The sequence below is a fragment of the Ctenopharyngodon idella genome, chromosome 13 (assembly GCF_019924925.1).
Source record: "Ctenopharyngodon idella isolate HZGC_01 chromosome 13, HZGC01, whole genome shotgun sequence".
Taxonomy (NCBI): Eukaryota; Metazoa; Chordata; class Actinopteri; order Cypriniformes; family Xenocyprididae; genus Ctenopharyngodon; species Ctenopharyngodon idella.
Window position 1 is genome coordinate 17,952,570 of NC_067232.1, and position 16,068 is coordinate 17,968,637.

The 16,068-nt window shown below is 36.0% G+C and overlaps 1 protein-coding gene across 6 annotated transcripts in view; it reads left to right on the forward strand.

The window, feature by feature from the left end:
- Positions 1-16,068, forward strand: part of adgrb3 (adhesion G protein-coupled receptor B3) — a 271,133-nt gene that overhangs the window by 156,192 nt on the left and 98,873 nt on the right. For all 6 annotated transcript variants that reach the window (XM_051916328.1, XM_051916332.1, XM_051916329.1 and 3 more), the window contains 3 exons: positions 5,144-5,270; positions 7,388-7,491; positions 7,579-7,681. In XM_051916328.1, the coding sequence (XP_051772288.1) occupies positions 5,144-5,270; positions 7,388-7,491; positions 7,579-7,681 (334 nt within the window). The remainder of the gene's footprint in view (positions 1-5,143; positions 5,271-7,387; positions 7,492-7,578; positions 7,682-16,068) is intronic.

The following is a 16,068-nucleotide window of genomic DNA, read 5'->3' on the forward strand; positions in this document are numbered from 1 at the left end:
AAAATGGCAATGAGCAACAGGAAAAAAGGAGGACAATGTGTTGCGAATACCTGAAGTCACCATTACAATCCTGTTTACTTGTAAGCCTTGTTCACTTAAATGGTTTATGTTATCCTAAACATGACTTCAGGATAGTGTTTGTATATAATCAGATTCAAATGATTTCTTCCCCATCTCAGCACAACTGATGAGAGGTTTCTCCAAAGCTATCAGTAAGGTTTGGTATATGTCCCAGCATTGTGAAAATGATAAGTTACCTTGATTTAAAGGCGGAATCTTTCTCTCTAAGGCCAAATGTTGCTTAGCTCTGCATCGGTCATGCAGACTCTCACTTGAATACTTACAACTCTATCAATTTTCGCATGTATGAAAAAGCACAGGACAGCCAAACTATGACATAAATCTCCATTTTTCCCTCATAAAATTTTGCTCTGAAGAGATAGAGGTGATGACTGGAATAGCAAAGTTCTTGTAATGTTTTTTTTTTTTTTTTTAAGAGATGGCTTTATGTTCCTTCATTTCATATTCAAATCAATATCTATCTGTCTATCTGTCTGTCTATCTATCTATCTATTTATCTATCTATCTATCTATCTATCTATCTATCTATCTATCTATCTGTCTATCTATCTATCTATCTATCTATCTGTCTGACTGTCTATCTGTCTATCTATCTATATATCTAGTGGCGTAGGTAGTATTAATCTTGAACTTGAATCACAGACTCAGAGAATTGGTATACATTTTGATGACCTTATGTGGCATTGACATGCTGTGTTGGTTTATGGGTAGCTGACATGCAGTGACAAGTGACACTTTCTGCAGAGTGGTTTGCTGTATTCAATCTAAAACTACATTTTAAACAGTAATTTTTCAAGTTATTTTGTAATTATTATGACATTTTATGACCTTAAATTAATTGAGAACTTTACTTTAAAAACTAAACTATTAAGAAAAACAATTAATTGAGAACTTTACTTTAAAAAAAATTATTTTGTCACATCACAGGATAAAAAAAAAAAGGAATGATGTTTGAAAATTAATTTAGAATGATGCTAAAAAGTGGTGGGAAAAAAGGATGCATCCTAAAATTTGATATAAAAAATATTCATGGTAAATTTGCTAAATGCATAAAATGCTTGGAAATGCTTGAAAATGATGGCATAATATACGTTTCATATTAATGTAATGAAGTAGTTACCTTCAGAAATGGTGGCTTTTTTATGTTCTACCTGTTGAAGATATAGTCTCAAGCAGCTGTCACATCTTGAAGAAAATTGACAGGCCTCAGGAGGAGTTATTAAAAATTAACTGCATGTTTATTGCTATGCAACATATTGCATGATTTCAGTTTATGTGTATATATACACGCCACTTTATTAGGTACACATTGCTAGTACCAGGTTGGAGCCCCTTTTGTCTTCAGAACTTCATTCATTCTTAGTGGCATAGATTCAACAAAGTGCTGGAAATATTCCTCAGAGATTTTGGCCCATGTTGACATGATAGTATTACACAGTTGCTACAGATTTGTTGGCTGCACATCCATGATGCAAATCTCTCGTTCCACCACATCCCAAAGGTGCTCTTTTTGATTGAGATCTGGTGACTGTGGAGGCCATTTGAGTATAGTGAGCTCGTTGTCATGTTCAAGAGAGCAATAGTTTGAGATGATTTGAGTTTTGCGATATGGCGCATTATCCAGCTGGAAGTAGCTATCAGAAGATGGGTACATTGTAGTCATAAAAGGATGGACATGGTCAGCAACAATACTCAAGTAGGCTGTGGCGTTAAAACAATTCTCAATTGGTACTAAGGGGCCCAAAGTGAGCCAAGAAAATATCCCCCACACCATTACACCACCAGCAGCCTGAACCATTGATACAAGGCAGGATGGATCCATGCTTTCATGTTGTTTACACCAAATTCTGACTCTAACATCTGAATGTTGCAGCAAAAATTGAGACTCATCAGACCAGGCAACATTTTTCGAAACTTCTGTTGTCCAATATTTTGTTAAGCAAGTGTGAATTGTAGACTCAGTTTCCTGTCCTTAGCTGACAGGAGTGGCACCCTGTGTGTCTTCTGCTGCTGTAGCCCATCTGCTTCAAGGTTCGATGTGTTGTGTGTTCAGAGATGCTCTTCTGCAGACCTCAGTTGTAACCAGTGGTTATTTGAGTTACTGTTGCCTTTCTATCAGCTCGAACCAGTCTGACCATTCTCCTCTGACCTCTGGCATCAACAAGGCATTTTCACCCACAGAACTGCTGCTAACTGGATACTTTCTCTTTTTCGGACCGTTCTCTGTAAACCCTAGAGATGGTTGTGTGTGAAAATCCCAGTAGATCAAAAGCTTCTGAAATACTCAGACCAGCCTGTCTGGTACCAACAACCATGCCACGTTCAAAGTCACTTAAATCATCTTTCTTTCCCATTCTGATTCTCAGTTTGAAATCATCTTGACCATGTCTACATGCCTAAATGCATTGAGCTGCTGTCATATGATTGGCTGATTAGATATTTGCGTTATCAGGCAGTTGAGCAGGTGTACCTAATAATGTGGCCGGTGAGTGTGTGTGTGTGTGTGTGTGTGTGTGTATATATATATATAATTTTCTTGATTTTGCTATTGTATAGGACTAAAGAAGTTGTTGGTGGGCATTGTGTTGTATTTTTGTCAGGTGTCCAATACTACTTCTTTCATACAGCGTTAAATTAAGTGTAATGCTGAGTTGCTTTGTGTAAGTGCCTTTAAAGGATTATTGTTAGACTCGAGGCTTATGTATAAAATAAACAGTCCAAAAATAACCTCACAACAGACATGAATAGACCCCTGATTTCAACATTAAGGCAGTTCAAAGCACACAGTTTACTTTATGAAGTGAATTACTGCCAAAAACCTAGCATCCTAACAGTACAATTGGTATAAAATATAAATGATTATTATTAAATAATCACAAGTATGAGACAATATCGTTTTTTTGCCAAAGTGTCTATTCAAAATAAATCCTCATGTCAAAACTGTGGTCAAATCTGTTTACAGTCTTACCTGCTACCCTAAATGTAGTGAGTCAGTACCATGGACAGTGCCACGTTTCGGCTATTTAAAGTCATTAGTTTCTCCTCATACAATTGCCTAGAAACCGAGTCTATCTTGAGCCTAGCGTAATTCATACACCCACAGACTCCTCCACAGACTGTGTGTCTTTCAAATTCCACCCAGACCGGAAGAGCCAAGTGAGTAACAAGAGAACAGATGCAACTAAACGGAAAATAAATTGCCTTCTCTCTGGTAGAAAATATATTCAACTTCCAGAAACATGCTTTGTAAACTGGAATTACCAAAGATTATATATATATATATATAGATAGATAGATAGATAGATAGATAGATAGATACTATGGTAATTCCAGTTTACAATGCATGTTTCTTGAAGTTGAACATATTTTCTATATATATATATATATATATATATATATAAACTTTAACAACACCCTTTTGTTTTGATAATTATGATAACATAATGTTGCTTCTATAATGTCATATAGTCAATGATTGGATGAATTGACCGCATATTGAGTGGATCAAATCATATAGGTTTGCTGACATGGTAATCCACAGCAATCCATTCCACAATGTCCTAATAGATGCCTGGAGTCAGTCGCTATTGGCTTGCTGTCGATGCGGTTAGACAGGACAGGGCCACACTTCGTCTTCCATGAGAGAATCAATCCAGCCTGATTGATGTACACATATTTTTGTACACATATCTGCAGCTAAATATGATCCAAAACCAAGGGTCATTTGGTACTGTATGCATGAAATGCTTTTGGGTCATTACAGATCATGAACATTTTAAGTACATAGAATGTCATGAAATTTTCAAATGAATCATACATTTTCATATATGAACTACAGATATGCTATTATATAATGACCGTTACTCAATTTTAATGAAAGTTATGCATGCTATCCATGCATATGGAAAAGAGTGAGTTATAAAGCTTAATTAAACCTTGAAAAGAGAGCAATTGCTGCGGTTTAATTATGGAGATGTGCAGACACAATCCTGCATAGTCTTCCTCAGGGAAAAGTCACTAAGGGTGTCATGTTATACAGCCTCCGGAAAAGGGCTGTATTTGTTATGCATCGTTTGGAGGCACTATAATTCAGTGTTGCTTTTATGCTACACTAGTTACAGTATCAACTGGTTAATCATAGTAGACTACTTTTACTACAGTGTTGACTAACTGATTTCGTTATACTAGAGGTTCAGATATGAATATTTTACACAATGTAATCAAACATTGATCAGTTAAGTAAATACATACTCGAATGATGTTTATAAGCTTTTCCCCCCTTTAAATTATTTATTATCAGGTTAAGTTAAGTAAGATATCAGCCTGCGATCTTTAGATGTAAGCACTGCAATATCAGACAAGATGTGTAAGCATTAATAAATATGTGAGATGTCTATTCTATCATTTTGGTAGCCAGAGAAGGAGAAATTGGCTGCTACCATCCAGCCCGTTTTCACGGGGTGGTTAACGCTTCCGCTCGGTTTTTCCCTGACGTTTACGTTTCGGGGAAAGAATATTGTGAAAACAAAAGCTATAAAATCGAATAAACTTCAAATATTTACGGATAAATGCCATAATCAGGATGAACGAACAAGAACAGGGGACTATTTCTGAGGTATCTCCCCCCTCCGCTGTAGCGCGAGGCAGGAGGCAAGAGAGTATCAATCTGATGCCGTCCGCCGTTTCTAGGCTGAATTTTTCCCTCAGGAAAGCGTCCAAAGAGCGCTAATTAGAAAAGCGAGTGGAAATACATATCGATAGAGAGAGATAAGAGAAAGCTGAAGCAGAACGTGAGGAAAAGCGTCAAAGGAATCACAGGTTCGGGTTTATTTTGCTGTGTGGTGTGAGTGTATCTGTGAGCAGTGAGTCGTTCAGCACCACAGAGCCTCAGCGCTTCAGTCGCACTCAATACGATCTGCACTGAAATGCGTTGCTTTTACTTTCTGTCGCTTAAGTAATAAGTGAAGTGGGTGAGATGAGAGCGCATTGTTGAGAATTCAGAGCGACGGATTCACAGGGAAAAAGCTTGTTAAAGCGATTTAATCTTCTCTGTGTTGTGTAGGAACGATTCTTGGGGCAGCTGGAGCTCTAAAGGATGCAGAACTGTGCTCACCGATGCATCCCACACCAAATGCTTATGTGATCGGGTATCTACCTTCGCCATTTTGGCTCAACAACCCAGAGAAATAGTAAGTATTGAAATTGTCTTCTACGGGGGATCTCAAGAGATGCTGTATTGATTAAAGTGCGTGTGTGGTTTTCAAAGTGATATTTAATAACAGACTTTAATTATGTCATCTTTGATTAAGATAGTAATCTACCTGTGCAAAGCTTGTGCAGTGTGTGTGTGTGTGTGAGAGAGCTCAGAATCTCCTGTTTAAGTAATTGCTATTAAAATATTAAATGACTTATATCTGCATATATGTGTGTGTATATCATACATATTTATATGTACAATAAATCGTTTAATATATGAATTAATTTATTAAAGCTTCCCCCTTCACATATTGATAATTTGAGGGTAAAAAAAATGACATAATCTCCATTTTGCCTTTCCTAAATGTTGCTCAAAGCATTTGGATATGTTCATGTTTGAGATGGCATCAGCTGTAGCCTCAGTGATATTAAATTAGCTATTTATATGAATAAAATAATTCTTAGCAGTGAGATATTGTGCAGATATTCCTCGATTGTGCAAATAAATTATGGCTTTCATATTATGTAATAATGGCTTCATCCTCTATTAAAGTTCCAGGTCTTATTGATGTAGATTAATGTAACCGTAAAATATTAATCTACCTTTTATCTTTGCTACTGTATATATTGCTCATAGCATTTGGATAAGCTTCACATTTTAGATATAACGCCATCAGCTGTGGTCTCTTTACTAGTAGATTCAGTAGACAGCAAAACATGGCTGTTTTACCCTACAGAGTAAGAGGCAGCCATTTTTTCTCTGCCCATGTGACCAGCCAGTGAATAAATGGCTCCCGTGTGAAAATAATGGTGTTGTCTGCGTCTCAGTGATGCAGCAGGGGCAAAGTTTGATAACTCCTATCATTGCAATGCACGGCTGATATGTCACAATGACTTGTGACTCCTGGGAGCTGGATTGAGGGGGGTTGTCAGATGGAATTCTGGGGGAAAAGGCATAAATAAATGGACTAGCTGGGATATGCACTGCAAGGGCTTAGTTAAGGCCTGTGAACCTAATACAAGCGACAATCTAAGATGATAGGTGGTCATATATTTACACTGTATATGCAGTGCTTAACAAATTTATTAGACCTCCACCCAATGGAAGGTTTGTGCCACAACTGCCCTAAACTAACAGTATTGGTGATTACCAAAATCATTTTTTATGTTTCTGTAATGGTTAATCCACACCAGTATGTGTAAGCTCTTTAGTCTTTAGTAGTGTTTCTAATGCTAAAATATAATTATTGTCAGGATTTAATGGATTCAAAGATAGATTGCTCAAAAGTTTTATCAAAAGCAAGTCTCTGGGAACAACTAGAAACTATTTGGAAGTCAATAACAACAGAGACTGTGGAAAACAGTCCAGTTGTATAAAAAAACAAAAACAAATAAATAGGAAAAAATAAAAACAAATAGGAGAAATAACAACTCAGTATGTCGTCAAAAGTCCCTCCTTAATTTAAAGAGCCAATAGTATTTTTGATAGACAATTGAACGCCCCCCACCCTACTTTTAAAACCTATGCTTTTCATAGAAGCATTTTTTGTTTGTTCACTCTTGAATGTAAAAATACCACTAAAAACACCACTATTTTGCATGATTTGAGCTAAAGAATTAATTCATAGGACCATTGTTTTCATATTTTAATGTAAAACATAATGTATCATAGTTCTAATGTGACGACATGTTATTTGAACACTGACATTCTGTTTTGGAGATTTCCATGTTTTCCAATTCAAGTAGCTGTACTTGTGTTGCTGGAAATACCTGCCAAGATGACCTCAAAGTGGACTGACTTGGCTTAAAACAGATTGTTATGTATTTTAGTTAATTATGCCTTGTGACATTAATCACCCACCTGTTGATAATGAGCACTGTTCATTTGAAGGGGGGAAAACAGATTTTATTCATGTGAAGGGGAGATTGAATGGGGAAAAATGAATTACAGACCAAAAAAAGCTTGCGCTTTAATCCTCTGAATTTGTGCAGTATTAATGGCTGTGCTGCAACAAGCAAGCTCCCCGTAATGAAGGCACTGAAATGGGCTTTTATTAGCGGTACAAGGGTTTGAAAATCGCTCACTGAAGCTCTTGTGTGCCATTCACAGGCTATGGAGTACTCAGGGGTTCCATCTGTGACACTAATAGTGGGCTGTGGTCTGTCCTGTCTGGCCTTGATCACACTGGCCGTGGTGTATGCTGTTCTGTGGAGGTAAGTGCATAGATGTACAAGGGATATTACAAATAATGCCATGGCACTTTTGGAGGAATGCAACTTTGATAAACCATTTCTTTTCAGGTACATCAGATCGGAGAGATCAATCATTCTGATCAATTTCTGCCTTTCAATCATCTGCTCCAACATCCTGATACTAGTTGGACAGACGCAGACACATAATGCGGTAAATATTTCAATTTTATCCACTTTTATCTGTCTCTAATGTATTTCACTCGGATACTGCCAGATTAGATTGAAATTGCGATGAAGGCCACCAAGCATTTACTGAGAATTTGAACGTTGATTTGTACTTGAACAAAATGTCCACTCTGGATTCTCATATTTATTTCTCGGCTTGTGTGTGGGCTGATTTTGTAGGCTTGTCTTGCATGCCAGCTTCTCTGCACTAATATTATGTCGATCTAGACGTTTCCGGGTTTAGTGAAGAACGTTATGTCTGCTGTTTGTATATCATACCACCCCACCAGATTGTTTTAATTCCTCTATTTTGAGGCATTGTGACTCACTTAAATTCAAGCTGGCTGCCCTAATTTTTTCTGAAGTGACCTACCTACCTATCCAGATGTTCAAGTCTTTGTGTAGTGAGCTACATATTCTATTATATGCTTATGTTGTGTTTGTATAAACAAATTGCATTCTTTTCTTCTTGTAAGCAATCTCTATACATATTTTTATATGCTTATATTTTATACTCTTATGCTGATTAGACACTGGACCCCTAAATTCACCCAAAGGAGCAGTTTAGGTTCATTTAGCAAATGTCTGGTAAATGAATCGCTTTTTGTTATAGGTTCATTTAAACTGAACCTAAAAGAGCCAGGTGCTTATTCTTCTATTATTCGAATTTAAGATGTGTGATTTGAAGCCCGATTTATTGCTGTTGGATTTTATTTCTTTATTGCTGATTTGAATTATGTAAGGCATTATACAATTGAATAGTTTCCTCTGTGCGTTCAGACAGGCCTGAGCTTCTTCTCACCATTGTTTATCAGTATACTAGATTATATTTGAGTCTTAAATTAGTACTCAGCAAGCCATAGCAGTTATATTTAGCAAATGAGTACATCACTCTGTGTCCAATGCTAAGGAGAAATGATGATGATGCCTTTATGTTCAGAGTCACTAAATACATTAGCCAGAATCCAGCTGGCTGCAGTCTGAATTATACAATGCAAATGCAAAATGGACAGACACAGGTACGAGATGAGAAAGATTGTCTGTGTAATCCATAGAATAGACATGTAACTGTAAACTTTTTTGCTCTGAGTTTGTAATTCCACATACGAGACATAAAAAGTTAGACTTTTAAATTATTGACGTTGTTTCATTGTTCTCGCTGAGATGAGTGAGTTTTGACGTCAAAATCTAAACTATCCTAACCTCTTTCCAAGCTATCGACTTCCCTAAAGACTAAACAGTCTTTCATCATCAAACAATTTTTTTATAGTTGAGTGAAGTTTTTTGGCGGTGTTCAGCTGAGGAAGCTGGGAGTGAGAATTGTCTGATATGAGTAGCAAAAAGATTTAATTACTTGCAAGTCTTAAAGGGATAGTTCACCAAAAAATGAAAATTATCCCATAATTTACTCATCCTCAAGCCATCCTAGGTGGATATGTCTTTCTTCTTTTAGCCAAACACAATCAGAGTTATATTAAAAAAATAGCAAATATTCCAAGGTTTATAATGGGAGTGAATGACACCATTTTTTGAAGCCCAAAAAAGTGCATTCATCCATCATAAAAGTAATCCATACGGCTCTGGGGGGTTAATAAAGGCCTTCTGAAGTGAACCGATGCGTTTTTGTAAGAAAAATATCCATATTTATAACTTTATAAACTATAATAACTGGCTTACGGTACTTGCCAAAAGTAAAATTTGGGATAATTTTCATTTTTGGATGAACTATCCCTTTAAACTAAAGTTTATCCTGTATGTGATGATGATTAGTAGATATGCATCGCAGTAAACTTGAAGCAAAACTCCCTTAGTGTTCACAGCCCAAATGGTTCAGTTATATAACAGTCTCTCTGCAATATCCGGAGCCCACATGAATCTGAACATTTGGTGCCATTGTGAACGCCTAAATTTTAGGATCCAGGTAGGGTGAAAGCATTTTTAAGCTCTTTATATGTCTGCAATTCGTTTTAAATGGGACTAAATAGGCTCCCAGCTAGATGGCAACGCTCAAAATGATTTCTTTTTTCTTGCTCACAGTGAGGAGATGGTGCATATAAGTCATTCAAGATGTAATTATAAGATGTAGATCCTGATCAGTAGATCCTAGAGTCAAATTTTCTCACATTCACCATTTCAAATTCAACATCAGAGATGATTGGATATGGGAAATTGCAGAACTTCGGAAGAACAAAGATTAATTATTCACTCTCACGCTTACAAATGACGCTCATTTGCCCTCGTTTGAGTAAACAAGATAAAAGAGGTTGATTTCTCACTACTTACAAGCTTGTCAGGACTAGCACAGCTGGTGGTTTTTGGTTATCATCAGAGGAGGGTTTACACAGAGTGGAACGTTATTCCTACGCTGCCCACACAGATAGGGCTTCTGAGTGAGTCAACGCCGTTGCGGGAATAACACATTACTCAGTCACACAGTCAGACATTTCAGTGCAGTTTTTTCTCAGGCAGCACAAGGCATGAGCTTTATCCAATTCTAATTCTAATGAGCGTTCTGGGATGGAAGTCAATTCCCAAGGTTAAAACAAATGAATTTCCTGTTACATTAAACTGATCAAAAGAAGACGTTGACTGTAGCTCTGTTCCATCACCTGGTGAGATGCTTGACTGCGGCTCCTCTGACTGTACCTTGAGGGCGTATGGGTTATAAAAGTGTGCGTTTAGGGCCAACAGAAAGACTTTATTTGTTCTATAAAACATTTTAAAGGACCAATGTTTTTTGTGGATTTTTTTTTTTTAAAGTAGTGCTGCTTGAAATTATTCTAATTATTTATTATGTAATAAGATAAAACTTGTGTTATTAAAAATGTTATTAAATCATTTTAAAGCAACACATTCAAAATTAAGCAGGACTATTTAAACAAAGAAAATTTAAAAAATATTTTTTAAATAGACACAATAAATCCAACTCAGGCATGTGCGTAGGACACTGATATCTGTACAGACCATAGTACCATACACCATAGTCATAGTTTCCAAAATCTTCATGTTTATTTTAACAGCAATGCTTCTTCAGGTAAAGATCCATTGCAAGAAAGAACACCGCTGTTTAAATAAATATAAGATTTTTTAAGGAAGACTGCAGGAATGTATTCTCTCCATTTTTAATATTTTAGAGACTCAATAATTCAACAATGAATCAATGAAAACAGAGAGAGGTTTAGTTTTACATCATTTTAATGAATGTAAAACTGTACAGAGAAAAAATATTCAATAATTAATTACTCAATAATTCAGTACACATTAATCAATTTAATTATTGAATATTTTTTCTTTGCACTGTGTAACATTCACAATGAGTACGTTTACGTGTGCACCAATAATGCAATTTTTGAAATATATATATATATATATGTGTGTGTGTGTGTGTGTGAGCAATAAGGTACAAGAGGCTTTGCTGTATCATGAATAAGTCATAGCTGAAGGGCGTTCAGCCGTGAGTTATTCACGATACAGCACTAGCCTCGAGTACCTTATTGCTTTTATAAAACGGTTACCACACAATACAAATATTAAAGCCAAAAATATGTATCAATGCAACTTTCATGAAGTAAACTGTCACTAAAAGCCTTCCTTCCGCCGGAAAAAATAGTCTCTGACCGTGAACAGCAACAGAAGTTACATTATTACGCCATTAGATGGCGGCAAAGACTGTCTTTATGAGTGAGTCAGTCATTGAAAAGACTGAATTGTAGTGAACATGAAACAAGACGCAACTGATAAATGCTTTGACTAGCGCTGTCAGTCACAGGAAAACCCCTTAACTATTAAAAGGACAAGATAATGACATTTAAACAGATTTTTTATTATGAACATAGGACTGACCTGAAGGAAAATGCTAAATCTGAATGCAGGTAATAAACTCGCTCACTCGATCTCTTTCTCACAACATTCTTCTACATAATACAGTAAGCTTCAATGAACAATATCATTGAGAACATACAGTTTACGTTGCTAAGAGTGGTTGCTAAGGGTGTAGTGATACACAGAACCGTTGGGTGAAGCGGCCATAGCCGTGTTTTTTTTTTCGTGAATAAAACAGCTATTGACCAATCAGAATCAAGGACTACCTGTTTTATATATATATATATATATAAAAACATCTTACTGCTATTAAGTCCTTACTCTGATTAATGTGTGTGTGTGTGTGTGTGTGTGTATATATATATATATATATATATATATATATATATATATATATATATATATATAATTTTTACAATAATCAGAGTAAGGACTTAATCACAGTAAGATGTTTACATGACACAAGCAAAACTCACTCCTGTTTACATGCAATTTTCATTCTGATTATTCACTACGAAGTGTTTTTATTTTTACTGCCGTTCTTCACATACCCTAATGTATAACACAAATGAAGAACTCCCATTAAGTAGGTGTGTTAATACACTAGCAAAACACATTTCTATGGGCGTATTGAATATTATTCGGCCTGTGATAAATGTAGCAATGCCACTGTACCTGGGGTTTATTGCGATTAAAATCGATGTATACAGTTGTGGTTACTACAGTTATGAGCTTAATCACATTCGTTTGATCGAAATAGTGTTTAAATGAGGTAAAGTTTAATCACAATATTGCCAAAATCACATTATGAGGGTACATGTAAACGTAGTCAATGTATGAAACTATTTTGTTCATTGCTTTTCAGTTTTCTCTCCATCCATCCACCATCTTGGATGAATAATTTCACTAAGCTTCTCGCAGTGTATTCTGTTAGTTCCTTATTCGTGTACACTACATGTGATACTGCCTTCAGAATGTAGCCAAAATGAGATATCTTTGAAGGCAGAATAGTTTTGCTGCCTACGTTTTGGAACAGCTTTTATGTTTGGGAGCATGCCTATAATGCCTTAAGGTCTTGGAACAGAGCTTTGGTGTCTTCATGGGTTATTTGCCATTAAACATGCCATTTACGTAGGGGTTTTTTTGTATTAGACATGCATCTGCTTTAGTTTGTTGAGGTACGAGAACACAGTGTAAGTCTTGATGACAGGAGTGCAGCAGGTCCGGTCCTCCATTAATGGGCCATAATTACATCTGGACCTCTACTCTGTCCACATCTAAGGCATCAGTACAGCATTTTAAATGGTCAGTGCGTCGGTGTTACCATGACAATAAAATGCCATTCTCTAGTGTATCACTGTCTTTCCAGTTCTTTTTTCAGCCATTTACCACGCTCTCAAGTAGCAATTTAGTGTAATTCCTGCATCATCACACTGGTGAAGACGATGGATACGTGTCACAGAGGGTGCAGGTTTTTGCCTCCAGATGGAGGTCACACATATGACGTGATGGCCATGTGAGAGAGAGCACTCAGCCTGCGGCTTCTCTGAACGTTGAGCTGATCTGAAGGCCTGTCAGTGCTGATCATACACACTGCCATCTTCCTTTTTAATTCCACACCACATCATTTTACATTTAGCATGAGGGAGGGTTCAACATTTTCCCCAAATGAATGCAAATCTACTTGAATGGGAAATGAAAAAATGTTGACCCATCAACAACCATCATTATGAGCAAAAGCTGTATTATAGAATGATTCATTTATTTAGTGGAACAAAGGGTTGACATCCTTATTGCATCAAAGATGTAAAGCGGTTCAGCTACCCTCCCACGAAATGATTAAGGCTGCTGACAACGGTTTAGTCTCCTGTGAGTTATTTAAAATGTGATTTTCTTTTTTCTGTTGTCTGCAACCTTGATGAGGTTTGACTAAATGGTGGCTATGAAAGTAGGCCCTTACCTGGTTATATTGGTTAGTGAATAAAACACAGAACTGAGGACATGCAACAAATTGCAAATAATAGGAACCTTAGATGTTCAATACAAACCTGCTCTTAATAAAGAAGATTTTTCAGTTGAAATGTGGCACAAATATGTTTTTTGTGCATGTGTGTGTGTGCAGTAGACCCTTTATGAGACCTATGAGAAATTACTATGTGTATTCTTCTAGTGTGTGTTGAGTTGAGAGGTAAAGACGTATGTTCTGTGCTGTAGTTCTTTTAAAAGAGTAAGCCGGACAGAGGCTGCGCTTATTTCATTAGCAGCACCTAAATTGTCTTATGGGGCTGTAGGATTATTAAATGGTGCTCCAAGACTTTCTCTTATCTCTCGCTGCAAGAAAATGTGCCATTTAATCCAGTGGTGCGTTGTGAAGTATCCGAGTGCCAGTATGTACTAGCTGTCAGTGGAAATGAAACGGCAGATTTATATGAACCAGACTTTATTCACTTTGAGGCTCTGAACTTTTACTTTCAATTTAAAGTATAAGTTGGTCTAACTTAAAAAAAAAAAAAAATGTTGAAGGAGACATTTTTTAAGTTACATCATCCTCCAATTATCTCAGTGGAATTTGGGTCATTTAATTGAGCAAGATTGGTTTGGGGGCCACAGTGACGCTCAAATACAGCCTCTTTCTCAGGTGAAAATATCTATCTATCTATCGTTCTATCTATCGTTCGTTCGTTTGTTCGTTCGTTCAGTTGTTTGTTCATTCAATCTATTGTTCATTCATTCTATCGTTCGTTCTATTGTTCATTCATTCTGTCTATCATTCGTTCGTTCTATTGTTCATTCATTTTATCGTTCATTCTTTCTATCTATCGTTCGTTCGTTAATTCTGTCTATCATTCATTTGTTCATTCTATCGTTCCTTTGTTCTATCTTTCATTCATTTGTTCGTTATGTCTATTGTTCATTCATTCTATCATAATCTGTCATAATCTATAATTATCTATCTATCTATCTTGTTCTATTATTCTATCTATCGTTCTGTCGTTCTATTATTCTATCTATCGTTCTATCTTTAGTTCATTTGTTCATTCTATCTATTATTTGTTCATTATATCTATTGTTCGTTCTATTTATCTATTGTTCGTTCGTTCGTTCTGTTGTTCATTCTAACGTTCTATCTATCTATCGTTTGTTCATTCATTTATTCATTCTATCTTTATTCGTTCTATCATTCATTTGTTCATTCTATCTATCTATTATGTCTATTGTTCATTCGTTCTATTTGTTCTACCTATCATTCATTCGTTCTGTCTATCGTTCGCCACTGTATATATTAATTTTCAAAGTACATAGCATATACAGCTTTAAACCTTTTTAAACTTTGAGGCAAAGCTTTGTCAAGCCAATGTGACAGTCTTGACAAACTTTCTTCTCTAGTTAAAATGTAATTTCTTTAAAAATTTCAATTCATTCAAATTCTACTTCTGAACATTCAAATTTGAATTGCTATTCTGTATCATATTTGCTACCTCATTTCAAATACCAGAATTAAATTGTAATTTAAAAGGTACATCTGTATGATGCACAACCCTTTTGTGGTCGACCAAAAGGAAACTTGTTGATAAGACAGAGCAAGATTTATAGTTTAATAGAAGATTGCAAAGACATTTTTGAATATTGTGAACTGATGCACCATGCACAATAAGACCAGATATGTGCATTACAAAGTAAAAAGGGTTCTTTTTTTTTTTCATATTGACTTTAAATGATAGGGGAAAACAAGTATGTTCTGCTCTCTTAGGAGTGATGGTCAGCTCTCCTGAATATTTCTCAGTATCATTTTGCACCAGACCTCAAAAACCTCATGTTTACAGAGGTAAATGATTCTAATCTTCACCTTCAAGACGAGTCTATAATTTAGTGTCTGTATTTATGTGCAACTTCCTTTTGATCAGTTGCTGACTTGTTTATCTTCTCAAGTACTAAGATGTGAGGATAGCCCACGGCACCTTTCCAAACACAAACATCAAGTATTTTGATTGGAAAGAACCGATCCGAATAACATTTGAACATGATGAAAAGCATTTGTAATTTACTTACCTCTCTGAGGTTTTTCCTGTGGAATTTTTGTTTTGGAAACAATGACACTAGTAATAGTCAATCCAGGCAGCAGCCAAGAAAACTACAGAAGAAAATGCTGTATAATTATTTGTTGTATATATACTAGATATTCACCTATTAAGCAGAGATTGGTGCAGCCATACTTTATGAATTGTTTAGATGCTACTAGTGTAGCGTCTGTGCTTTTATTTTACCTCACTTGTTGAATAATAGAAAGCAACATTTTCATATCTTGGCGTAGCAGCAGCATTTGTCATAAATATTAATGTAGGAAAGGCATTTATGTCAAAACAGAAACAACCCTGCTCAAACAGCTGAAGAGTGCTGTTTGTATCAGGGTAGATGTGGGGAGTATGTAACATTAATTGGCGAGGAGAAAAGCATTTCAAACAATAATCTTGACAGAGTGTGAATAAATAGTTGTTAAACTGAGATATTGTGCTACAGCTCAAGAGTGTAATGAAGGCAGGGTCCCCGAAA